The sequence below is a fragment of the Canis lupus genome, chromosome 1 (assembly GCF_048164855.1).
Source record: "Canis lupus baileyi chromosome 1, mCanLup2.hap1, whole genome shotgun sequence".
Classification (NCBI taxonomy): Eukaryota; Metazoa; Chordata; class Mammalia; order Carnivora; family Canidae; genus Canis; species Canis lupus.
Window position 1 is genome coordinate 90,713,092 of NC_132838.1, and position 27,138 is coordinate 90,740,229.

Genomic DNA, 27,138 nt, shown 5'->3' on the forward strand with positions numbered 1-27,138 from the left:
TAACCCGGTCTCTGACACAGCAGCATCAGGTTAATAAATAATACAGTCATCGGGGGATTCCGTAATCTGCTTGATAAACCAGATAATTAGATGACAGTTTTTGAAAGCTTTCAGATTTGATTTGCTTGGGCTGGTGGCCAAAATCTTATCTGTTTATGTTTGCCCTTTTTGTTTACCTTTTTTCCTAAGCAGATGTGAATGTGATACAAGATTAGTTGCTTTTTGACAGTATTTTTAAGTACGTGGCTGGGTGATTCTCAAATTTTTTGGGAGCCCATTTTTTATAGCTAAGTGTTCTTCATTAAATTTATTTATTTATTTTTAGATTTTATTTATTTATTCATGAGACACAGAGAGAGGCAGAGATGGAGGCAGAGGGAAAAGCAGGCTCCCCCTGGGGAGCCCAATTCAGGACTCGATCCCAGGACCTTGAGATCACGCCGTGAGTCAAAGGCAGACACTCAACCCCTGAGCCACCCAGGCGTCCCTCCCTCATTAATTGAATAAAGACCAAAATCAAGGGAATGCTTAACAGAGGCTGGTTTGCCCTATTTTAAAATATATATATTAGGAATATGAGAGAAAGGTAAAAAAGAATGGGGTTATGAAAAATCTCTGGGGCACCTGATTGGCTGGTTCTGTCGGTAGAACATGTGACTCGATTTCGAGGTTGTAAATTTGAGCTCCACGTTGGCTGTAGAGATTACTTAGAAATAAATTCTTTTTTTAAAAAAAAGATTTTATTTATTTATTCATTCATGAGAGACACAGGCAGAGGGAGAAGCAGGCTCCATGCAGGGAGCCCGACGTGGGACTCGATCCTGGGTCTCCAGGATCAGGCCCTGGGCTGAAGGCGGCACTAAACTGCTGAGCCACCCAGGCTGCCCAGAAATAAAATCTTAAAAAAAAAAAAAAAAAAAAAAAACTATGGAAAAATCTTCACTGTGTTACAGAGCATGTGTAAGAAATTCATTCACACATTCATTATTATTGATGTACTGAGTACTGACTCTCTCCCCAGCACTGTGCTAGCCTTGCCTGTCTCCCCACCCGGACCCCAGGTATAGCTCGCAGGGAAGTGGTGACGGGAGAATCCAAGGACACATGGATTCTCTGATTGCTGCTGGGATGGAGTCTGCAGCTCTCCTGGGGAGGGCTCTGGTGCCTGTGGGAAGGTGGTCCCTATGAGGGGATGAGCCTGGTGTGCTGGATGCAAGGCAGGGCGCGGCCAGGATCTCATCACCGCTGTTGTTGAGAGTTGCCACTGGATGGTGACAAATCAAAGCAGAGTGACTTAAATGAGATTTATTACCTTTTTTTTTTTTTTTAAAGATTTTATGTATTTATTTTAAAGCAAGAGAGCCTGCAGGCAGGGGCGGGACAGGGGGAGAGGGAGAGAGAATCTCAAGCAGACTCCCTGCTGAGCGCAGATCCTCATACGGGGCTCATGGGGCTCGATTTCACAACCCTTAGATCATGACCTGTGCCGAAATCCAGAGTCGGACACTTAACTGACTGAGCCATCCGGGCGTTCCCATGAATTTTATTATTTTTAAGCCATTCTCTACAGAGAGTAGCCCCCTTTACTGCCTGCACCCAGGACATAACCCTGGCTGTGGACAGCCTCCAGGGAGCAGGTTCCTAAGAGGATGGAGAAACCGGGGCAAAACCATCCTCAGTTGGTTTCTCACATCTTTTCATCGAATTCCTTCTCATGAACATTCTTTCTGGCATTTAGGCATTCTTATCAGCCAATCCTGGGAGGATGAAGGAAGACGAAATAATTCCCCCTTGGGTAATAGTATGAGCCCCTAAAAACATGAAGGCACATTCCTCTCCCTGTGTGTGTATGTGTGTGTGTGTGTGTGTCTCTGTAATAGTGGCAGGGTAGGATCTGGAGTTGGGTTTTCAAATTTTTAAGATTTGAAAAGTGGAAAAAATTCAGAGAATGGAGTTTTCTTTCAAATACCAAGCAAAAAGTCTATGAACTTAAAATATGTATGGAATATGAAGGTTTGTATGTCTCCTTCTTTGTTAGCAGATCCCTGGCATACCAGCCAAAGGGCACCCCAAAAGAGAGGTCCCGGAGTGGGACCACCCCATCCCACTGGTGTGCCCACAGAGGGAGGCCCCATGGAGGAAGGGACTGGGCGTGCAGCAGGACGGGTGTTGATCAGCCTGATGGTCTGAGCATTTCAAACCTGCCGTTCTGCTCGACTCCTGCACGCAGCCCTCAGGGACTGTCATGGCCTCTCTGGGTGAGGAACCGGACACTTCGGGAGATGACGTAACTTGCCAGTGTCACACAGCTGCTGAGAGCGGGTGTTGAGCCAGAGTTTGCCTGACTGCAGCGGGACTGCAGGGACTTAGCAGGACTCTGACTGCAGGGTTTACCTGACTCCACCTTTCTAGTAGGGCAGCACGTGTTCTTGTTTTTCCTTGCAAGAAGCCTTGAAGGGTGCCACAGGATTTTTTTTTTTTTAAGATTTTATTTATTTGACAGAAAGAGAAAGCACAAGCCTGGGGAGCAGCAGGCAGAGGGAGAGAGAGAAGGAGGCTCCCCAGTGAGCAGGGGTCCTGACTCGGGGGTCAATCCCAAGACCCCCCGGATCATGACCTGAGCTGAAGGCAGACACTTAAGCATCTGAGACACCCACACTGCCCTATTTTTTTTTTTTGTATCTTATGATACGTCTCATCAGATCTTAGAGGACGTCACGTCCCTTATTTAGTATTTTCTGAGATTTGATGTGTTAGAGAAAGTAGAAACACCTATGTCTTTCATAGGATTAACCGAATTTAAATTGCTGAGCCTCTGGTCCTTAAGCATGGTTCTGTGGCTTCCCATCCTGTCCCCTATCCTATCCCCCTCTTCTGTGTACTTTCAGAAAGCAGTTTTTGGGTCATTTCTATGTTATTTTGGTTACCTAGAAGTGGGCTGTGCATCATAGTTTTGGAGTGGCCTTTCCATGCCACTAAGCCAGCGTGAGGTGGGCGTACTCATCACCCTCAGCAGCCTGCATTGGAGTTTTTACGATGAGCTCAGGTGAAGTGTGTGCTCACACTGAGAAGCTGGCCCCAGACAGTCCCTCACCTTGCCCTCGGAGCAGTCTGTCATGTTCAGCACTCATAAGACACCCTTCACACTGCTGATTTATGCTAAAAGTATCCTAATGTTTCTGACAGCTCATGTGTGACATGAATATAATCCATATTTCTTAGAGCGGCTAATCCAAGTGGCTTATTTCCCGATACTGCTGATAGGGCTATATCTCTTGATGTCACAGCCGTTGAGATTCTGATGGTAACATATTGTTTGTGGGTCACTAGTTTTGTCTAAAAGAGTAGGTTGGAACAGAGTAGCAAAGGTTAATTAAGTTTGTCCATCAAGATAGAAACAGATATGGATGCCTCTAAGGCTTCTGGTCCTAAAACCAAAGTTCCCAAATGCATGGTTTACAGGCTTATTTTCAGACTGCACCCCCCGCCACACCGCCCCAAAGAAGTTTCTTATTTGATCTTGAAGCAGTGAAAACTCAAAGGACTGGTAAAAGCCAAAGGCAGCAAGGAGGTCTTTATAATCAGCAGACATCTTAATTTAAAATGGGAAAGGCGGGGAGGTTTCCTAGAGAAGCTTCCAAAGCCGACTTGCTTTGTTTGGATTCTGCTTCTCTGCTTAATCCCTTTATGAGTGGAAGCGAATTATTCGATCCCTCGGAGCAGTTCTTCTTATGTTAATGATGATTACGCTATGAGGACTCCATGAGAACACAGCACGGGTCTCTCCAGTACCTCTCAATAAATTGACTTAATTTTCTTTTACTCTCTTCCTCTGAAAGTCCATTCGTCCTGCAATCGAGAACCAACATTTTCTCAAGAAAGTTACCTTAAAATCCGGCATTGTGATGCCCCCGGCTCTGGTTTTCTTTTTCAAGATTCCCCTGACTATTCGGGGTCTTTTCTGATTCCACACAAATCTTAAGATTATTTGTTCCAACTCTCTGAAGAATGTCCATGTTGGCAAATTAAACTCCAATAAAAAAATATACAAAAAAAAAAAAGTTACCTTAAGAATGTCACCACTACAACCCCCCACTGCCTTGCCCAGGAGGCATTTTCAGGCTTTTAGAGACTTAATGCGTTTGAGGAAACGGGGAGTCCTATGTCTGGATAGTTAGCCCAATTATAGAAATGCAGACTCTTCTTTATGCCTTTTTCTAGCGGCCACTTGACCAAAGATGTGTTTTCTGCTGACTTTCCTGTAAATGATGCTTACATTTCTGCCTAGCTCTGTATGACTTCAGGTGGAAGGTGAGGGTTTGTGTTTGAGATTTGTGAATCCATACAGACGGAGGCATTGACCAGGAGAGAGATAATCCTGCATCATCGATGCTGTGTGGTTTGGGAAACGAGGGAGGTGCTGTGCTAGCTGCAGCCAGAGACTGTAGGCAGACCCTCCTCTCTCTTCTTGTGAGGGCCCCCCACCCCCCCGCCTGCCGACATGTACCTGACTCCAGGTTCCAGGAAAAGGAGCCTTTTTAAAAATTGGGCTTTTTCTTGTGTGTACCTGTTTCTGAGGGTCCTTGCTTCCTTTTACTAGATTTATATGCCAATGTTTTCCAAACATTTTATTTTATTTAAGATTTTATTTGTTCATGAGAGACACAGAGAAAGAGGCAGAGACACAGGCAGCAGGAGAAGCAAGCTCCATACAAGGAGCCCCATGTGGGACTCGAACCTGGGAATCTGGGATCACAGCCTAAGCCAAAGGCAGACACTCAACTGCTGAGCCACCTAGTCATCCCTCTTCCAAACATTTCAGAGACCCAGAATAAGAAAGGTTTTGTTGTGATGCAGTTAATGTTTACACAAAATGAAACATTTCATACAACGGTTCTTTTTTAAAAATATTTATTTATTCATGCGAGACAGAGAGAGAGGCAGAGACATACATATACAGAGGGAGAAGCAGGCTCCCTGAGGGGACCCCAATGTGGGACTTGATCCTAGGATCCTGGCATCATGCCCTGAGCTCAACCACTCAGCGCTCAACCACTGAGCCACCCAGGTGTCCCTGATTTTTTTTCTTAATGTGGACATATTCCTATCTTAATTGGTTTGTCCAAAAAGGACAAGCATAACGGACCATCGATAAGTGCGCTTGTCGTCCTGATACCTGTGAGGTGTCCACCACTTAAAATGAATGCCAGAGTGACGGGACCCTTGTGTGCCCTCCCTGGGATGTCTGGGAGTTGAGGCTGGCTTTATGTTCTCAAGTCATGATTCTGTGTTTGCAGACAACTTGCTTATTTTTCCACGGTGCCCCTCCTGGCTGGTTTTCACGTGTTTTGTGTCTACTCTGGTGTTGACTGAGACCTGGCGTTGAGGTCCTTTCCTTCCATTCTGTTTGAGAAGGCCCACTCAAACAAGTTTTATTTTGCTTTTGTGTGTGTCACAGACTTTTTGCAGCTAAATCCAGGGTCTAAAACCTCAGGTGTCTTAGAGGTATCATTCCTTAACTGATTGTCCTCTCTGCCACACTGCATGGCCATCCTCTTCCTCCCGCCTTCTCTCCCACCTCCACCCCGAGGAGCCTCCCTTCCATTTTGGGGCGTGCAGCACTTCTTCAGCTGACCCTCAGACCTAGCCTTTCCCCCCATGGTTCACTGGAGAAGTCCCCCCCCCCACCGCCAGGCTTCCGGGGGAATCTCTTACAAGGGCCTGGGTTGGCACAAAGCTAGTCTCTACCTGCTGTCCCCTTGTCTCCCTCCTGTGGGGAAGGGGCATGGAGGGCATTCCATTAAATGAACCTAGAGAAACCAAGGTGAGCAGAGCGGAGGAAGTTAAGGAAGCTAGGTGAGAGAAACTGAGCATCAGAGGACCAGAGGGAGGAGGAGGGGAGGGATGGGTTGTTGCTGTAGGAATCTGCTGTGTCGCAAGAGTCCGCGTTTGCCATGTTAATGTTTCAGTAATCTCTGAAATGTGTGCATAATAGCAATTTTTAGCTTGTATATTAGAAATAATTATTTCCAACTCTGCTGTGTGGCATCCCAGAGGATAATGAGGTGTGTATTTCAGGAGGTGAATGGGCACTTGCCCTTTGGGTGAAACACCTGCACAGGTAAGGTCTCCGGACTAGGAGGGCTCACAGAGTGTGATTAGGTGAGCATGGGAAGAAGCATCCCATCCGGATGGTATGAAAGAAGCTTCTAGGGGTGCCTGGGTGGCTCAGTCAGTGAAGCATCTGCCTTCAGCTCAGGTCATGATCTCAGGGTCCTGGGATCAAGCCCCACATTGGGCTCCCTGTTCAGCGGGGAGTCTGCTTCTCCTTCTCCCTCTGCCTGCCGCTCCTCCTGCTTCTGATGTCTCTCTCTCTCTCTCTCTCTCTCTCTCTCTCTCTCTCATTCTCTCTCTCTCTCAAATAAAATGTTAAAGAAAAGAAGCTTCCTATTAAAACTAAAGAAGTCCTTTAATCAGGGCAAAATCAGGGCAAAATTCAGCCCCCAGTGACTCTTCGTGTCACCAGGAGACCTGCAATAAACCTTTCCATAAAAACATTTCTGTTCATAAGATCAAAGGTTCATCACAAATGTGGCTTTTGCAACTTAATAGCCTGTAAGTCAAGAGTCACTGCCAAGGGCATCTTCTCACTATTTTTTAAATATTAGGGTTTGTACTTAGGCATTTTATCCTGTATGGTTCTTGAGAAGTCTGTTCTCTTTCATGGCCAGCCCTCCTTTGCAGCTGAGCCAGGCTCAGTGGACAACTAGACCCCGAGGTCTGGTCTTCACGGACCTCTCTCAGCTGTCACCTGGATGGAGCGTGCAGTTCAGGGCAAGACCACACTCCTCCTGGCTGAAGTGCTTCCAAACAACCAGGGAATGGTATTTAGGAATTTTTTTTTTTTTTAAAGGAAGTAGGGTCTAACATTTTTATGTTTTGTTGGGATTTTATTGTAACTATAAAAAAGAGTGACTAAGGTATATAAAAAGGAAACCTGTGGTTCAGATTTACGGTGCTGTATGTCCTCAACGGTTTAATAAAATCAAACCCAAAGCTCTTAGGTTTTCCTCTGGGGTTAATACTAACACCATGCACATTCCCCACCAGCCCAGCTCCTATCTGTAGGTCACACTCTGGTTCAGAGACTTGAGGTGGGTAATAAGATTATAAAACATGCCTCTTGCTTGCCAGCTACCACATGCTAATAATAATGGGAGTCATAATTCACTGGAATACTGGGTTTTTAGGTTTTACTTGGTTTGTTTGTTTAATTTAAAGGGACAAAAACGTAAAATCTTGAGAAGAAACAAGGCAGCCCTGCATAAAGGAAAAAAATTACATCCTTTTAGCAGAATCAAATGCTGCCTCTAATTTGTGTACAACTTCTGTTCCTCAGGAGAACTTTGCTGTTTTGGCTGAGCACAGGCAGGGATTGGATTAGTTTAACACAAATTTTCTCAACCTGGGTACCCTTGAGATGCCGGGCCAGGTAGTTGTTGCTGTGTGGGGCTGTCCTGTGCATGGTTGGCCTCTGACCTCTCCTCAGTAGAGGCCCGCATCCTCCTCCTCCTGGCTGCCAGCTGAGGCCATCATGAGTGTCTGCCGAGGTCGCCACGTGTTCCCCGGGGGGACAGATGGCCCCCAGTTGAGTATTACTGGATCAAAGTAAGGCTTGTGCCCAGTTTTCTGTGCACAAGCAGCCAGGACTGTGGTGTTGTTTTTGTTTGTTTGTTTGTTTTTCAGTTGGAAGGGAACTAGAAGGGATCTAGAGTTTGAAATCACATTTTGCCACACGTTTTTCTGGACGAATCACAATTTTGATTTTAGCTTCATGTCTCAGATGACACACTCATTTAGAAATACTCGGGTTGGGGGCACCTGGGTGGCTCAGTGGTTGAGCGTCTCCCTTCGGCTCAGGGCATGATCCTGGGGTCCTGGGATTGAGCTCCCTGCAGGGAACCTTCTTCTCCCTCTGCCTATGTCTCTGCCTCTTTCTGTGTGTCTCATGAATAAATAAATAAAATCTTAAAAAAAAAAAAAAGAAATACTCAAGTCAACCCTTGGACAGCATGGGTTTGAACTGCAGGAGTCTACTTCTATGTGAAATTTTTTCTGATAAATACAGTACAGTCCTGTAAATGTGCCTTCCTTTCCTTATATTTTCTTAATAGCTCTTCCCCCTCGCCCCAGCTTCCTTCATTCTAAGAAACCTGTTTATATGTGTTAATTTACTACTTATGTTATCAGTCACGCTTCTGGTCGACAGTAGGTTATTTAGTAGTTTTATCTTAGGAGAGTTAGAAGTTATGTTTGGATTTCCGACTGCCTAGAGAGGTTGACGCCCCTAACTTGTGTTGTTCAGAAGTCATCTATACATAGAACCGTCCTTACATGCAGGTGAACACATGGATGGTTATTTGTAGGTTATTCTTCAAGTTGGATGTGGCTGATGGGATAAATGGCTTCTGCAAATTCATATTTTAATAACCTCAAATGGAGTCTGACCCTTTTTACCTTCTTCTTTTCCTTGAAGCCCTTTTTTTAAATGAAGATTTTATTTATTCATGAGAGATACAGGCACAGGGAGAAGCAGGCTCCCTGCAGGGAGTCCAGTGTAGGACTCGATCCCAGGACCCCGGATCATGACCTGAGCCAAAGGCAGATGCCCAACCACTGCCACCCAGTTGCCCCAATATCTCAATTCTTATTTCCAAATAATCCATGCTATCTGATGCATTTTAGAAACCTAAGAGAAATTAAAGGGAAAAATTAACATGCATGGGTTTGAAATTGTGTTAATTTTTTGGTAAGCTTTAGTTAAAATAGAAACTCTGCAGTTTGTTTGAATCTCTTTTCTAATACCATACAACTTGAGATTGGCAGCCTTTGACCAGCCTGTCAGACTTAACCTTTTGAATTTTTTAGTTAATACTGGGGATGTTGTGGTTTCATGCTTATTTCGGGTATGGGAAATTTTCAGTACATTTGGGACACTGGTTCTCAATCTTGACGTCACTTTAGAATTACCTGGGGGACTTTGAAGCAGCCCCGGGCCAGGCCACCTCCCAGAGCACTGAAATCAGACACTCTAGTGGTGAAGCCACAGGCTACGTGGTCTGGTCTCCTCCCCGTCCTCCAGTGGGAATGAAGGCTGTGTACCTTTTTCCAATAAATAAAGTTTTATTGGAACACAGCCATGCCCATTCATTTCCCGATTATCTAGAGACCCTGTGGGTTGCAAAGCCTAAAATCTCTCCTCTTGGGCCACTTGCCAAAAAAGTTTGCTGATCTTGCTCTAGACTCACAGTGAACATTTTTCAACATTTAAAAAGAGGCTTTATACAAATTCAGAGTAGAAGAAAAAAAAAAAACAACTAGCATTTTGCAGAGCTTGCCAGGCTCTAATCCTACCACCAGTTTCTTGTACAGTGGGAATATTGAAAAGCATTTTTCTTGAAGAACTGACTTGCAGATGTTGTCAAACCAGAAGGAGATGAAACCAGCTCAGCACTTAGAGTGGGTAGTGAGGAGGCCCTGTCATTTGTGTCGTGGGACTTCGTGCGTTAAAGGGGACACCTGGCTCTCGCTCAGAGTGCATTACCTGACTGTGTAATTGACTTGAGGGGAGTCTGGAGGGCAGAAATGGCTCTTTTTTTTTTTTTTTAAAGATTTTATTTATTCACGAGAGATGAGAGAGAGAGAGAGCGAGAGAGAGAGGCAGAGACATAGACAGACGTAGAAGCAGGCTCCATGCAGGTAGCCTGATGTGGGACTTGATCCCGGGTCTCCAGGATCAGGCCCTGGGGTGAAGGCGGCACTAAACCACTGAGCCACCAGGGCTGCCCAGAAATGGCTCTTTGATTTGAAGAGAGGTGGAGTTTGGTTATTTCCACTGCTGAAATTCTAGATGGCGGCAAAGCCCTGAGAAAACGCCTTTTAGCTCTGAGGAATCTCATGTATAAAAACAAAAATGGTGAAAAATTATAATGCTGTTCATATCATCTCCATCCTTCCCTCAGGTAGGTGGAAAGTTGGCGGTCATAAAAAATGGGTTAACAGAGTTTTTTAGAAAGTCCTTTTTTTGATCATGGACCTTCAAGGTGTGAAGTAGTTAGAGGAAGGATCATTTACTCTTGTCCCTTGTCACCAGCATGAGGGTTTTGAACCAGCAGAATCAGCATCTCCGGGGAGTGAGTGTACCAGACTGAGGCCCCACTGAAGACTTACTGAATCGGAATCTGCTTAGCGTCAGGCCATTTGCATACACATGAAGAGAGCCTTGCAATGTCCTGGTCTAACTGATCACAAGGCCCTGTGTAGTTAAGTGACCACAGATTGTCACTGCCCTCTTAAATGATTTCACGGCCCCTTAATGGCTCTCCTGCCCTGGGCTCACTCATTAAGAGGCAGCCAGTGTTTCCCCTTTGGCTATTTCCAAGTACAGCTTGTTCGACCTCTTATTTTGTAAGGATTTATGTGATGGTAGGTAAATTGTGTGATTGAGCTAGAAGAGATACCATTTCATATGCTTCAGAGAAACAAAGTAGGCAGGATAAAGGGAACTTGCCAGATAAACTTCAAGTGAGAGAAAATAATCAACTGGAATAGTCTTCTTTGCCTCTCCAAGAAGTAATCCACCCATCAGAGCATTCATTTGTTTTTTAAGATTTTATTTATTCATGAGAGACACAGAGAAGAGAGGCAGAGACACAGGCAGAGGGAGAAGCAGGCTCCCTGCAGGGAGCCCAATGTGGTACTCGATCCCAGGACCCCAGGATCACACCCTGAGCCAAAGGCAGATACTCAACCACTGAGCCACCCAGGGGCCCCCAGAGCATTCATTTGTGCTGTGGAGCACTTGGAGCATCCAAAATGAGTGTCTTGAGCTTCCACACAGAAGTCAGGGGCTCAGGTCTTTACACCAAGCAATGCCAGATATTCAGAGTACACACAGGCCTGCCGTGATTAGAAAAGTGTCCAAAATTTAATGTTCAGAGATAATCTTGAGGAAGCCCAGTACATGAATTTACCCTGCCAGCCTCTGCCACGTTAGTACGATTTTCTTAAGTAGCATTATTTGATTGAAAAACATGACTTTTTTTTTTTTTTTTTTTTTAAGATTTATTTAGTCATTCACGCGAGAGAGAGGCAGAGACATAGGCAGAGAGAGAAGCAGGCTCCTTGCAGGAAGCCTGATGTGAGACTTGATCCCCAGACCTGAGATCACGCCCTGAGCCGAAGGCAGACACTGAACTGCTGAGCCACCCAGGTGTCCCAAAAAACATGATTTTAAAAGTACTCTTTAATTCTTGGACAGACCTGATTCTTCTCAAACATTCCCTTAAAGTGACTTTTTAAGTACCTTAAATTTAGATGGTACTACTTTTTTAAATGCAGCATAATTGACGTCTGACTGTTCTTGCAATGCCCAGTGTCTGCTCCAGGGGCCATGCAGGAAACAGAACATATTTGACATATTTGTGGAAATGTGGGTGGGTGCCCTTCTAAGTGTTCAGGTCACATCGCCTTAGATTTGAATGACAGGTCAGGAAGCAGTGGGGCCTTGCTGCGCTTTGCATAAAAGCTGCCCTGTTGTCCCAGAGGCAGAGTCTGACACACGACTGCTAAGTCTACCTTCTATGCCTCCCTGCGTGTCCTGTTTGCAGAGTCCATGTCACCTCCAGGACCCTGGTGACAGGAGGGTCTGGGAAGTCAAGATCTCAGACTTGGGTTTCTTTGCTACAGTGAGAGCAGGGAAGGGGGGTGGGAACAGACGTCGAGGACCGTATCAGGCACGTCCATGCACTAATGACAACAGCTTACTCTTACATGTGTTTTGCGTGTTGTCTTTTAAAAAATATTCTCTTTATATGAACACTGAGGTAACCAAGGTGAGCCACCTGCTTTACACATGAGGGAAAGTGAGAAAGTAAATAACTTGCTTATGGCTGTATAACTGTAGACAGTGTTATGGTGATGTGTGGGCTCCTAGGCTGTGCCATCCCCACTCTATTGCTCTCTTTTCCTTGGTGCTTGTTAACTAAGTATCATGTGACCAAATCAGGCATCAGGGGGGCTCTAGTAGGGACCCCAAGGTATAAAAGGCACCTTTAGGATGCACAGTTAGCATTTCTAGGGTCATTGTGCTGGAGGATGTGTGCACATTCATGGTTACAGATACTTCCAACATCAATAGGAACCCAGCAGTTCTTGTAATCATTGTACAGTGCAGTTTTGAACTCAGTGTATTCCTTGTTTTTTGGTTTTTTTTTTTTTTTGTTTTTTCTCAAGCAGATGAAAAACTCAGAGAACCGCCATGCAGTGAGTTCCCAGTACCGGATGCATTCGTACTACCCACCTCCCTCCTACCTGGGCCAGAGCGTGTCCCAAATCTTCACTTTCGAGGATGGCCCCTCTTACTCTGAAGCCAAAGCCAGTGGTAGGTGTCCGGGTGCACAGCCTGGGTTGGGGTGGAGGGAGGATGAGTAGCCAGCCACTGGGTCTCCCAAGATCTCTCTGAGGCCTTGCAGGTCAGGAGCTCTTGGGAGATTGCTGCGTGACTCCCTTGTGAGTATTCTTTACAGTATTTCATTATGGAATGCTTTGCTTTTCTCAATTCTTAATACCACTATTTTTTTTCTGGGTACCTGGAGTGACAAAAATAAAATGAGGGACTCCCATCAGAAGCCACACACTGTATTTTCAGGATGATCAATAAGAAATACAAATTCAAAGGAAAATGTGGCTCAAATCCTGTTATTTTTGGTGAAGTGAATTTCTGTGTATTGAAAACTTGTCTTCTGAAACTTTTCCATCTTAAAATTGAAAGGCATATTCATCTTTTGGGGGAGGAAACAAAATAATAAAACATTTTTGAATACAATAGATCTCAGAGTTTGTGCAGTAGCAATGCAAATAACTCTGATATAATGGCTTTAAAATAAAAAATGACTGTTTAATGAACCAAAGCACTTTGAAATACACAGTTCCTCAACTTTAATTTTAACCTTCTCTCCAGCATTTATATACGCTGTGATGATGGGCAAGTCTTTTATGGCTGCTGTGTTTCCATGGCATGTTTTTAAGTTCTTTATAATTAAACTTTTATCTTTTGATCTAGGGAAGTGAGAAGCATATACAGTCAAAGCAGTCGGCAGAAATCAGGGCTACAGTGTGTGACTTGGTAGTAAACCAACTATCGGACTGTATCCTCCACTAAATAAAAAGAGAGGTTTGTTCTCTAAATAACTTTACTCTCTACAGAGAGCTTGCTTTTTGTAAAGCAAGTGTTTAGAGAACGAGATTCAGAACCACGCTTTGCTTTACAAATTCAGAACAAGGAAGTCTAAAAGTGCTGAACAAGTTAGAGTTTATTTGCCATACTGAAATAAAGTACAGGATTTCATTAATGCAGAAGAGAGAAGACAAGGGAACCGATCAGTTTGAACTATCGAGGCACTGAAATACACATTATGGATTGCACTTTGACTTTTATTAATGACGATTCTTTGTCAGGAGTGGACAAGCAGGCACATCTCTGTTATAAATATTCATACTGTAGAGTGTATGCCCATATGGTCTTTCTTTCATACTGTCTTTGATTACATGTATTTATCTGGATTTTAATCTCTTTAAGGACAGAGAACACATCTTATATACCTTTTGACCTGCTACGATGCCTTTTATTTTTATTTATTGGTTGAGCGTATGAATGAATGAATGAGGTATATTTTTTAAGTGAGCTTGCTACTCTGTAAAGAAACACCAGCCTACAGTGTCAGGATCCTAACTCACTGTCTGTTGGCTTCAGTGCAGAATTTAGCGATGAAGCAGTTGAGGAGACATTTGTTCATACAGAAAATGGGGAGCGAAACCTACTTTGAGGAAGAGATAGCCTGAGCTTCTTGCTCCAGGAATAATGGCATATTTCCAGAAGCACTCGCTTTCTTGAGAGAAAGGTGTAAATTCAGAACAAGGCAGTAAGCTAAAAAGATAAGAGGAAATTTATTAGAGCAGAGAGGGATAGATATGAAGAGGAGCAGGAGGCATTTGAATTTATGGCAGAAGAGGGAAAAAATGCTCAGAAGGAAAGAGGTTACAGTCCAGGACGGAAGGGACTGGCTGCACCAGAGCTCATTGGGAAAGGTGGGGTGAATACCAGTGAGGATTTCTTGTACCTTTGCTGGTCCTATGTGTGTTTGCAAGCGTGAGGAGGCCTCAGGCTTACCGTTCTCCCTCACTGCTAACTGACGAGGAGGGTCAAGCTTCACACATGAGGCAGTTTGGTAGGAAGAGCCGTGAAACTCTCTATTACCTACTTTAGATTTGCCACAGAGAAGGAGAATATGCACTCATAGAAAATCCCAATCTCAGCTAATTTTTAAAGGAAATGTGGCTTTATGACTTCCAAATGCATGGTATTTGGGGCTTCTAAGCTGCATGGGATGTTTACAGAGCAAGCGGGAAGTAGGAAGTGGGAACTGTATTTGAAGGTCAACAGAGACACCCCAGGTGTCGTCTCTCTGAGCATCGGATCCTCCGTTTTATCATCAGCATTGACACGAGCAGACACTTGTGTAGTCTAGGTTCTTCTGCTGTGTGGGGCTGGGGCTCGTGGTAGGGTGTGGTGGGTGCGGGTAGGGACAGCAGTGCCTTCATTTGTGACAAGGTGGCAAAGGCTGGCCAGCAACCAGTTGCATTTATCACTTTCATCAGGAATGAGATCTTCTGGCTGGTTATGTTAATGAGTAAGTTCTGCATTTGATCTTAGCCAAAAGTCCAAGAAGCGATTAATGAATAAGTTCTGATTGGAAGATCTAAGTGGGGACTTGTAAATAACTTGAAAAACACTGTTTTTCAGTAGATTTAATGTTTCTTTAAATTATATGTTTGTCCATTATTTTTTTAAAGATTTTATTTATTTATTCATGAGAGAGAGAGAGGCAGAGACACAACACATGGAGAGGGAGAAGCAGGCTCCCTTCAGGAAGCCTGATGGGGGACTCGATCCCAGGACCCCAGGATCACTATCTGAGCCCAAGATAGATGCTCAACCACTGAGCTGCCCAGGCATCCCAATGTTTGTCTGTTAAATCAGTTTTTCCTCAGTTTCTTTAAAGAGAAGTTTAACCTCTCTTTACCATTTAGAGAAAGGAGTCCCAGTTCAAAGTTTTCCACTGTTTTTGCTGAAGATTGTAGCATGCAAAGAGAATGTGGCGGGAGATTGCAGGGAAAGTTTTCCTTTTGCTGTGTTGCCACTCTCTGATTTTTTCTTGGTAAAAGGGCTAGGAGGCATTTCTTCCCCCCTTCCATATCCTGAAAAGTGTGAGGAGGTGGATCAGAGAGAGGGTGAGGCCTGGCTATGTATGGACTTTGTAAGCCACTGCAAGCACTTTGGCTTTTATGTCCAGTGAGATGGAAGCCTTTGCAGGGTTTCTGGCAAAGGGGCAACATGGGAGACGTGTCTGTCTTGTGGTTTTGGAAGATCACTCTGGCTACTGTTTAAAAACAGACTGTGGGAATGCAGGCTGGGAGCAGGGAGTCCAGCAAGAGGCATTGCAGTAATCATTGCAAACGGTGGCAGTGACCTAGCCAGGGTAGGAGTGTGGCGGTGATAACAAGCAGTTTAATTCTAGATTTTTTTTTTAAAGATTTTATTTATTTATTCATGAGAGACACAGACATAGAGGGAGAAGCAGGCTCCCTGTGGGGAGCCCGATGCAGGACTCAATCCCAAGACCCTGGGATCATTGCCTGAGCTGAAGGCAGATTCTCAACCACTGAGCCCCTCAAGCGTCCCTAATTCTAGGTCTGTTTTAAGATAGAACCAACATGATCTGTTGATGGATTTGTTTGGGATGCACCAGAGAAGGAGAAGCAAAGGATGACTGTGTAACTTTTGACCTGACCAAGTAGAAAATTGGAATTTCTGTTTATTGAGGTAAAGAAAGACCATGGGGGAAAAGCAGGTTTGTGGGAATTAGGAGTTTAATTTTGAGCATGAAGTTTGAGATGTTTCATGAGTCATCGAGGCAGATTGTCGAGTAGGAATTAGCTGTATGAAGGCTCAAGTTGAGAGGCGATATCCTTGCTGGAAATAAAAGCTCAAGAGTCCAGGGTGTAGATGTCACTTGAAGACAATCTGGTGAGAGCTGCTAGAGAAGTGAGTGTAGATGGAGCAGAAGGAAGGACCCAAGGCTGAGCCCCAGGGCCCAGCAGGGTCTGGAGGAGTGTTCCAAATGAGGCGGACCAGCAAAGGAGAAAGTGATGAGCCGCCCGGGGGGCAGGAGGACAACTAACTGGGCATACTGTCTTGGAAACAAGCAGAGAAAACATTTCCATGAACAGAGCCAACTAAGCTCAAGGGTCAAATGAGGTGAGGACTAGAATTGACATTGGCTGTTGTAAAGGTAGAAATGATAGAGGATCTGACTGGTCAGGTGGCCAGTTGGGTGGGGAGGCAGGAGCGACAGACTGACTACATTCAGGAGTGCATGGGAGAGAAGATGGGGGCCCAGGCACAGACAGTTCTTCAGGGACTTTGGTCAGGGGGGTCGTGCAATGGGGCAGCAGCTGCAGGGAAGACACCGCAGTTTTGGGTGCTGACAGGAGGGAAAGTTTGCTGCTGCAGGCCGTGTGTGGTGCTGAATAAGCCAGACTCCGATGGGATCCAGGCAGCGGGCCCCAGGGTGGGGGCCTGCGGGGGCTCCATGACTGGTCCCAGAGGAGGTAAGTAAGGAAACTAAGAGAAAAGAAAAACTCTTAACAGTTGGACACGGCGATTTTATGTCTGTTGGATCTCATTTGAAAATTGGGGCTTGAATTTTTCTTCTTTGATCTTCCTAGGAATTCGTCTTTCTATTAAGGTAAAAATCCACCTGTCATAAAATTAACTGTTAACCGTTAACCGTTTTGAAGTATACGATGAAGTGGCACGTGGGTAGGACCCTTGGAGTGTTGGGCAGCCGTGACCTTTATCTAGTTTGAAGGCATTTCTGTCACCCCAGAAGGAAACCACGCATCCCCTAAGTGGCCGTTCCCTACTCTGCCTTCCGCCAACCCCTGGCAACCACTGATTTGCTTGGTCTTAATGGACTTGCCTATTCTGGATGTTTCGTGTAAAAGGAATCCTAGAAAATGCAGCCTTTGGCGACTGGATTCTTTCACTCAGCATAACATTTTCACGGTTCCTCCATGTGTGTGGCACGTATTAGTACTTAACTCCTTTTTATGGCCTGATAAGATTCCATTGTATGGATAAACCGCATCTTGCTTTCCTGATCTTCAGCTGATGGACATGTGGTTGTTTGTCCCGCTTACTGGCTGTTGTGAATAGCTGTGCTGTGAATCTTCATGTTCTTTGTTTAGAGACCTGTGTTCATTTCTCGGTACATACCCAGCAGCAGAACTTCTGGATCGTATGGTAATCCTGTGTTTAACTTTTGGAGGAACTTTCAAACTGTTGTGTGTAGCGGCCCCATCATTACACATTCCCACCAGCATGTGAAGATTCCAGTTTCCCTAGCCAGCTCATGTTACTCTCCATATTTTAAAAAAGATTCTAGTAATTCATGTCTGTTGTGGCCTGTGAAAGTATCAGACCACGGCGGATTGGAACCTTAAAAAAATTTCAGGAGTGCCTGGCTGGCTCAGTCTGTAGAGCAACTTGATCCTCAGGGTTGTGGGTTTGAGTCCCATGTTGGGTGTAGATCTGACTTAAAAATAAAATCTTAAAAAAAAAATTGAAAGCAAAACAGGTTCCTCCCCACAGATTGCTTGAGAAACACTGATCCTGGGACGCCTGGGTGGCTCAGCGGTTGGGCACCCACTGCCTTTGGCTCAGGTCATGATCCTGGGATCCAGGATTGAGTCCCGCATCGGGCTCCCTCTGGGGAGCCGGCTTCTCCCTCTGCCTGTGTCTCTGCCACTCTTGTGTGTGTGTGTCTCTCACGAATAAATAAATAATTAAAAAAAAAAAAAGGAACACTGATCCTAGTGCCCATGTGGAGGGTTGGCTGGTGGATGAATGTGGCCTGTTCATAGTAACAGATGCAGGTGGTCCATGATGTGGTGGTCGGAGCATCCTGGAAAGAGAGCTTCCTCCACTCAGGATAAAGAGGTAGATCTCCACAGCAGCGCCTCTGTGTTAATAGATACCCTCACACTGATGGACGGATGGCACTTCACATCTGTAAACAGGCATCTTTCTCTACAGGTTGCATTCTTCCATATAAGTTCTTGGGGTGTACCTGGCAGCCAACACTGGGGGGAAGGTTTCAATTTAAAATGAGATGGATGAGCATACTGAGATCTTTTTGTCTATCTATTTTGCAGTCTCAATTTGAAAGTTAGAGCTGGAGCATCCGGTTTCTTCTGCTTCTTTGGTCCCTTCCAGGCAGAGATGGGGGCATGCCCCAGTGGAGACTCACCCTTCCTTTACATTCAGCATCCGCTCTTTCCCGGAGAAAGAAGGATTCATTTGGGGGTGCTTATTACCTATTATTACACAGCTATACATAAACTATTTTTGTATTATTCATTTAGCACACTTAGGATGTCAGCAGCCCCGTGAAACAAGATACAGAGCGTTTATGTTTTACCCAAAAGTCAGATGGCCAAAGTCAGGGGAAGGGCCTCTGTGACTTGAAGACATCCTTCTGTGATGTCTGGGCAACTGGCAGGAGCCTCTGTGTTCCCAACATGACTTTTTGAATCCATCCAACATTAGCAATTTTTAAAAAGCTTTTATTTATTTGTTCATGAGAGACACAGAGAAAGAGGCAGAGACATAGACAGAGGGAGAAGCAGGCTCCCTGTGGAGAGCCCGATGCCAGACTCGATCCCAGGACCCCGGGATCATGACCTGAGCCAAAGGCAGATGCTCAGCCACTGAGCCACCCAGGCGTCCCTTGCATTAGCAATTCTGCAGCCCAGTGAATCTAGAAGTGCCTGATTTCACTAATGGCATATGCTGCCCCCCTCCCCACAGTTGTCAGGACAAAATGCAAAATGGTCAAGCTTTGGCTCCATGGACTGGATTTGCTTCACGCTGCATATCCGATCTTAGCGAAAGATCATCCATCTAGTTTTGTGGGTGGGAACACCGATGCGATGCTGCCTGTTGGAAGCACTATCAGATCTCCCCTGCTCAGCAGGCGGAGATGTCAGAACTGCCCTTTGGTGAGGTGACGTGAGGTTCTGCTGCCGCCCCTGGGTGGGGTGGGAGAAGCATTGTGTGCATGGCATGGAGCCACCACGAACCCGCTGTGTAGCCTTGGGACCATCAGACTCTTTCTTCTCCAAGACCCCCACTTCATCCCTTACCAGAGGGTGAGGAGGTTGGTGTTGTGGGAATGAACTGTTCTGTACGGAAACAATCTCTATAAATCGCAAAACGCAGCAAGAGGTGGCAAAATATTGTACATACTCCCACCCTTCCTTTCTGTAAGACGTGCATTGACATTTCCGGCAGTTCTCGTCCGGAAGAAAGATGTTCTGGAAATGCTTCAGAGTCCTGCTCAGACGGGAGGGAGAGCAGGCCAGAGATTCTAAGGGCTGCTTCTCGTGTCTGTTCCACTCTGAGGGTCTGGCAAGACTGCAGAGGAGAAAGGCACTGACCTTTTTCTTCCTCTGCCTTGAGGAAAGCTGAATACGTTTTATGCAACATGTATAGAATGTTGAGTTTAGACTTGGCTCTTTAGGAAATGACTTATTGTTTCCTAAATTTCAAAGAAAAAGCTTGACTTGGGGGATCCCGGGGTGGTTCAGCAGTTTAGCGCCTGCCTTCGTCCAAGGACGTGATCCCAGGGTCCCGGGATCAAGTCCTGCATCAGGATCCCTGCATAGAGTCTGCTTCTCCCTCTGCTTGTGTCTCTGCCTCTCTCTCTGTGTCTCTCATGAATAAATAAAATCTTTAAAAAAAAAAAAAAAAAGGAAAAGCTTGACTTGTAAGCTTTGACTTGTAAGCTTGACATAGTTAACTAGTAAACCTGTCTTCCTTATGTGACCTTTTTATTTTCAGCCCTAGCTTTGAACAGACAGGTCAGTGAGGCATTCGTTGGCAATGACTCAGAGGCCAGTGCTCACCAGGCAATGGGTCCCCCCAAGAAATGATCACCCCAGGAAAGGACATCCAGCTCAGTTCCCCAGCTCTGTAACTGCTATAATATGCTTGCTTTCTCTCTTCCAGCCTCATTTCCCTCATCTGGAAAGTTGAAAAAAAAAAAAAAAGTAGGGTACCTGGGAGGCTCAGTGGTTGAGCATCTGCCTTTGGCCCAGGTGGTGATCCTGGAGTCCTGGGATTGAGTCCTGCATCCAGCTCCCCGCAGGGAGCCTGCTTCTCCCTCTTCCTATGTCTCTGCCTCTCTCTCTCTCTCTGTATCTCTCATGGATAAATAAATAAAATCTTTTAAGAAAAAAAGAAAAAGAAAAAGAAAAAAATAGTAACAGCCTTACCTAGTATATATGGGCCTCATAAAAAATTCTGTAAAAAAGACACAGCAGTAGTTGTCAACTCCTTATTTCCTATAGGAATACCCACCACCACGTCTCAGATATCTTCCTATTCCTGCATGTGCCTGGCAGTGAGCTGTGCCAATGAGAGTCATCACGATCATTCAGGAGTGCTGTTTGAAACTAGCCATATGTGTATTATGATTCTAGAAATTAGCTAGACATTGTGGTCTTCTGAGTGAGGAAGATAATGCATAATGATTTTAAGCATATAATAAACAACAGGCAGGCTTGGAGGCTTATTTTTTAATATATTACATGTGCCATGTTTGCCAAGTAAAGCAGAGGGAACAGCCAGGGCAGAGCAGTGTGGAGGGACACCGGCAGGTCCCTTTGTAGCTGAAGAATAACAATGATGGAGAGCTGAGATGCCAATCAATGGGGACACACAGGTTTCCATTGTTTCTTGAAAGCCCATTTCCTCCATTAAAAGAGCGCCCTATAAGGCGAACTGTGGAAAGATTGAGAACTGATGGCACCCTGGCATGCCATCTGTGTAAAACACTGCCTTTGACAAGGCTCCCACCGCTGGTCTAGAAAGGGTCATGTCCATGAGGGAGGTCAGACTCCGAGAAGGAAGGAGTTCATATACTGCAGCCCTTCTGCAAGAGTTATCGGGTTGTGGTCTCACACATGCAGGGCGGGGATCACTCGTCCATTCAGCTTTGCAGTCTGCCAGGTGCCTCGCATCCTCCTGTGTTGTCAGATGGCTCTTGGCATGGTCCATGGATTCTGGAATGAAGAAGAAACCAAGCCTTTGATCCTTCCTGCTGTGCCCCACTGGCCCAGAGCCTGGCATCTTATTAAAACAGTCATGGAAATAAAGCAGACATGGGCAGGCGTAGGGTACAGCCTTCAGGCTACAATATATTGTGGGTTCATATCATGTAGAATATTCTCGATATTCCCTTTGGAAAGTCAAATTTGATATACTGGTTTTTGATGAATAACAGCCCTGTGAGCAAGGTCACCAAGGGGCTTCCTTAAGAACCATACTAACTAGAGAGCCTGGGGCAGGGTGGGGAAGGTGGGACGTTGTGGTATCTCTGAGCCTTGGAGCTAGTGTTGGGGAACCAGAGGCAGCATAGGAACTCTTTTCTCCAAAGCACTCCCCCAGGCATTCTTTGTGCTGGCATATCCTGTGGTTTCTCTTCCCTCCCTTCCTTTTCCTCTCCTCACAAACAAGTAGCTCTGACAGTGTCTGTAAGAGAAAGTTCTGTGCACTCAGTGGGGATAACTTGTTTAATTCCTTTTTTTAAAAAAAGATTTTATTTACTCACGAGAGACACACAGAGGCAGAGACACCGGCAGAGGGAGAAGCAGGCTCTCTGCGGGGAGCCCAGTGTGGAACTTGATCCCAGGACCCCGGGATCCCACCCTGAGCCGAAGGCAGATTCTCAACCATTGAGCCACCCAGGGCATCCCTTGTTTAATTCTACAGTAGTAGTATTATCCCCATTTTACAGATGAAGACGCTGAGGCATGGAGACAGGGAGAGGAGAAGCACGTGGCAGGTAGAGAAAATGAGGCACAGTGATGCCTTACTTGTCTAAGTCCTCACTGGGCAACAGTCTGGCAGTCTCGTGTATGACATATTCTCAAGGAAATGATGGCTCTGATTGGGATTTGGAAACATTTTATCTGCTGAGTCTAAAGATATGCATGCAATAGTAACTCTTTTTCTGTAATGATAAAATTCTAGGACCTACTCCTTCAGCATATGCATTATGCAGAAATACCCCTTCCAGGAGTGTCTTTCTATAGCATGTTGGTGTCACCCCCCAAAAAACCCCAAAAAACAGCTTGGAAAAAAACCACCAACATACCAGGTGTAGTATTTACAGTGCTCTTCCTAAAGCTCAATATAAATTTTAGAACACCTTTGTGACTTAACACCCTAAAGTCAGGTTAACTTTTGTAGCTATATATGCATCTTCTTTGTATTTTACAGGAGAGAGTATTAGTATTTGATGAAGGCAGACGTGAAAAAATTAAATAACTAGTTATCAGATTTGAAATGGTAAGTGTAAACAGAAACACAAGCAACTACTTTACTATAGTCGTTTTTATTTTCTGTGGCTTTTCTGTGTTATTTTAAAATTAGGGTGAGGGGCACCTGGGTGGCTCAGTGAGTTAAGCATCCGATTCCTGATACGGGCTCAGGTCCTGATCTCAGGGTCTGGAGATGGAGCCCCGTGTCGGGCTCTGAGCACAGCCGAGAGTCCCCTTGAGATTCTCTCTCTCCCTCCCTCTGCGCCTCACTCTCTAATAAATAAAATCTTTTAAAAAATGGAAAAAAAATAAAGTTAGGGTGGATAAAAGACCTGTTTTCCCCCAGATAATTTTGAGGCAGTATTTTACATTCCACCTCGTCTGTCCGTGGCTTATTACGAGGTTGCTTTTACATCTTTAATTCATTCTTGGAAAGCTCAGGGCCCCTTTGCGAGGGTTTTCCTTTGGGCTACAGAAGACCGTCCAGAGCAGGACAACAGGGCGTGAGCTCTGGATACTACACTTTTAGGAACTCCTCCGTGTCCCGACATAAGTAGGTTGCACACGGTGACGGCAGGGCAGTGCTTGCCCGGGCCATGCGCGCCGATTTTATCTTGATGGAGTGCAGGGGTGACGTTTGCTCCCCTGCCTGCCCGACGGGTGCAGGGAACCCAGCCTTTTGTGGGCACTTCGCGCATCGAGTTTGCCAATCCCGTCCCTCATTCAGTGACCATTTCCATTTAAAACTCCCGAAGAGGCAGCGTCCACGCGGGCATTCACTTGGACGCGACAGTAGCCACTCTGGCCGAGCGTCCCGCACCCTCCCGCAGGACGTGTCTTGGTTGGGCCGCACCCGCGTGCACGGGGCGCCGGGGATGCTTCTCGGGGCGCGGGGAGAAGTGAGTAACTCCGGAGTTTATTTTCCGCCCTCGGCTCCTCCAGAGGCGCGGCCCAGGCCAAGTACAACTCGAATAACCTTCAGGAGAGCTGTGCTGTCCTTCTGTCGGCCGCTGTCTTTGAAAATTGCCTCCAGAGTTAGTGAGCAGGAACAGTTAAGATTTACAAACAATGATGAAGCTTGTCATGCATCTTTCACCATCCATCATCCAGGTGCCGTGCCTGGGCGGTGAAGTGTTCTTCATAAAAACCAGCTCAGTGTGAAATACACCTCGCTGCAATGTTTACTGCTCTGAAGCCCGGCGGCGGCCCTTTATAGTAAATCCAGATTGCGCTGTGACATTACAGTATATCATTGCCCGGCGCGGTGGGGTTTACACTGGGAATGAGTGCAGTGCACACCAGATGAGGTGTCTAAATTGAGTTATGTCAGAATTTGGCTGTTATATGGGGATAGCTTTTGTTTTCTGAACACTGAAAGTTAGCTTTATATGTATTTATATATGGGCATATACGTCCCATCTTGCACATATACACGGGTATACAGTATATGCTGGGGTCAGCTTCCAGCTGGGCTCCTGCTGTAAAGAATGGGGACCAGCGTTGATGGGCCTTCCACCGGTGGTTTGTTGAAACTGGCATAACGAGAATCTTCGGCGGCGGAGGGGGGAGCCAGGGTGGATGGTTATCTCCTCGTAGAAGGGGGTTCGCTTTTGCTGGGCGGGCAGTGGTCATTTTTACCATCCTTTCTTACAAAGCCAGGGAGCCCTCTCTCCCGGGGTTGCTGTGGTGTGCGGGAACCATCCTCGTGATACAGGGCGGCGCGAGGAAACCCCACAGGACCCTTCCACCCGCTGTCCAGAGCCTCGCCTGTCGGCTGAGCACGTGCACTCGAAGAGGCCTCTGAAGTCGGTTGCTTATTTATTGTTTTTTTTAGTGGGTATCAAAATCCTGGTGCTGCCTCTGTTATCTTGAAAGATGCTGCTTCCAAGAGAAGATTTATGGTGTTTTAGCTTAAATCTGCAAAATAAAAGAGCACACTGAATTTATTGCATGATCAGGTTTATTTACATGCACCCTAAAAGTGCTGATATTAAAAATGAGCTCCATAAAAAAATAATATTCTGGGCCCTGCAGCCCCATGATCATCTTCTTAACACAGATTTTCAAATTCTCTCTTCTCTCCCTGGAGGAGGGAAGCTGGGAGAACCATTTTGTGGTCTTTTCATAACTGGTGCTACAATGAATCCAAGGTTTGTCCCCCGTTTATACCAAGTCTCGGGTAGGGCTTCCCCCTAACTTTAAACGCAGTGGCAAATAGCCTGCCCACCATTGCCCTCTGCTCTTTTTCTGGCTGTCGCTCCCTCCTTTTTAAAATATTTTTTTAAAGGTTTTATTTATTTATTCATGAGAGACAGAGAGACAGAGAGAGAGAGAGAGAGGCAGAGACATAAGCAGAGGAGAAGCAGGCTCCCTGCAGGAGCCTGATGTGGGACTTGATCCTGGGATCCCAGGATCATGCCCTGGGCCAAAGGCAGGCACTAAACCACTGAGCCACCCAGGTGTCCCTAAATATTTTTTTTATTCATGAGAGACACAGAGAGGCAGAGACATAAGCAGAGGGAGAAGCAGGCTCCCTGTGGGAAGCCCGATGCAGGACTCAATCCCAGGACCCCAGGATCACGCCCTGAGCCATGGGCAGATGCTGAACCGCTGAGCCACCCAGGCATCCCCTGCCTGTTCCCTCTTAGTTGCTATGTCTTCTTACTCGGGATTGATTAACGGTGCCACTTGTGAGCCTCCTGATGTGGTGCAGGACACAATTGTGGGCATTTAGGGCTGGCCTCCAGAGGTGGGACAGGGGTAGAAGCCTTCCACTGGCTCTGTCAGCTGGGGTGGGGGGAGAGAAGAGCCCCAAGTCAACCCAATGCAATGCACTTGTTCCACTAGGGCTGTGTTGTCAAATGCTGAATGACCAGTTACGAGTTACATTTCAGATAAACCACAAGCAATTCTTTTTTTTAAAAAAAAGATTCCATTTATTTATTCATGAAAGACAAACACAGAGAGAGGTAGAGACATAGGCAAAGGGAGAAGCAGGCTCTCTGCAGGGAGCCCAATGCGGGACTCGATCCCAGGACCCCAGGATCACACCCTGAGCCAAAGGAAGACACTAAACCGCTGAGCCACCCAGCTGCCCCACGAACGATTCTTTTAATGTAATTATGTTCACAATATTTTGTTATGCTAAAAATAATTTATTTTGCCCAAAATTTCAATTTCACTTAGCATCCTGTGCTTTTATTTGCTAAACCTGGTGATCTCTGGCTCCTTTCAAGTCTTCTCTGAATGACCGTTGTAGGACCCCAGAGGTAAACAGTGAAAGGGAAATCTGAACACAGGACCGCCACACTTTCTGGAAGCATACTCAGGAGTTTTAACAGTTGCTTCATTTATATTTCTGGTAAAAATAGTACACATGGCAGTGCTGATCATGCTTGGAGTGGTTTCCTACTTTGGTTAAAGCCATTCACGGGTTTCTGGGTGAAGAACTTCTGGATTATATGTCCTCCTCTTCCACACTAACTGTAGTGTTTCTTCCTCCATTTCAGTCAAACGGTGATTCATTGTAGCCCCAGATAACACCACACATTTCTTTTTTCCCGTTTTACGGGTTAGATCCATTAACACAGCAGCAAATAAAATGTAACCCACTGCCGCCCAGAACCAGAATGGGAATCTCTAATCTGTGCGTTTGGTGGTTCAGTTGTGGCCTCGTACCACTTTGTGGGGCAGAACAGTGACTCTTTGAAACTCTCCGCAGGACCAGGTTCTCTCTATCTGCTTCCCGAACCTCTACCTGGATGTAAACCAACGGCTCGGTCAGCACACAGGTGGTAAACCCCTGGAGTGCCAGTTTTCTGTCCGTGGACCTGGCATCATGTCCAGGATGTGAACCATGGCAGAGAGCATGGGGCAGTGACCCTTAAATGTCAGCAGATCTTGGGGACGCCTGCCTTTCCTTTGCATCCACAGGAGAACAGCCTTCCCTCTGAGCCTCTGCAGGCCCTGGAAGGGCCTAGCCGCGTGCCCCGCTTTCTTGCTCTTAATGCAGGACTTGGTCGAGGTCTCTCTAACCTAAGGAGAGATGTGTTGGGTGTTTTTTTTTTTTTTTTCTTCTTAAGCTAGAGAAACCAGGATTACATCCACACTTTGTGGGCAGATGTTCCAAATATGCAGCCCTATCCGGGCACATTTTGCCTTTGTTACTTACATGGTTAGAGAGGTTGCATGGGGCTTGAATTATTTGTTTGCTTAGAACAGCTTTATTGATACACAGTTCACACACCATAAAATTCATCTCCTTTAAGTATACAGTTCAGTGGTTTTTAGTATATTGACAAAATTGTGCAGCCATCACCACAATCTTAATCCCAGAAATGTTTCCATTGCCCCAAAAAGATTCCCCTCTATGCAGTCACTCCTCCTTTGTACCTCGCTCCCACCCTCTGGAAGCTACCATTCTATTTTCTGTTTTTATGGATTTGGCGTATTCTCCTATATGGAATCTTAGGTGACCTTTTGCCTCTGGCTTTTTTTGCTCGGCATTACGTTTTTGGTTCATCCACGTTGTACCATGCACTTCGTTCCTTTTTATGGCGAAATAATATTCCATTATATGGAAGGGCTGGGTTTCTTTTGAGTTCGAAAACTGTTGCAGGACCCAACAACAAA

General features: G+C 45.7%; 1 protein-coding gene across 5 annotated transcripts in view; it reads left to right on the forward strand.

The window, feature by feature from the left end:
- Positions 1–27,138, forward strand: part of DMRT1 (doublesex and mab-3 related transcription factor 1) — a 113,550-nt gene that overhangs the window by 55,465 nt on the left and 30,947 nt on the right. For 3 of the 5 annotated variants that reach the window (XM_072839500.1, XM_072839518.1, XM_072839493.1), the window contains exon 4: positions 12,295–12,442. The exons of 1 other annotated variant lie outside the window; for it this stretch is intronic. In XM_072839500.1, coding sequence (XP_072695601.1) covers positions 12,295–12,442 — 148 coding nt within the window. The remainder of the gene's footprint in view (positions 1–12,294; positions 12,443–27,138) is intronic. One more of the 5 variants, XM_072839511.1, reaches the window with a different exon arrangement.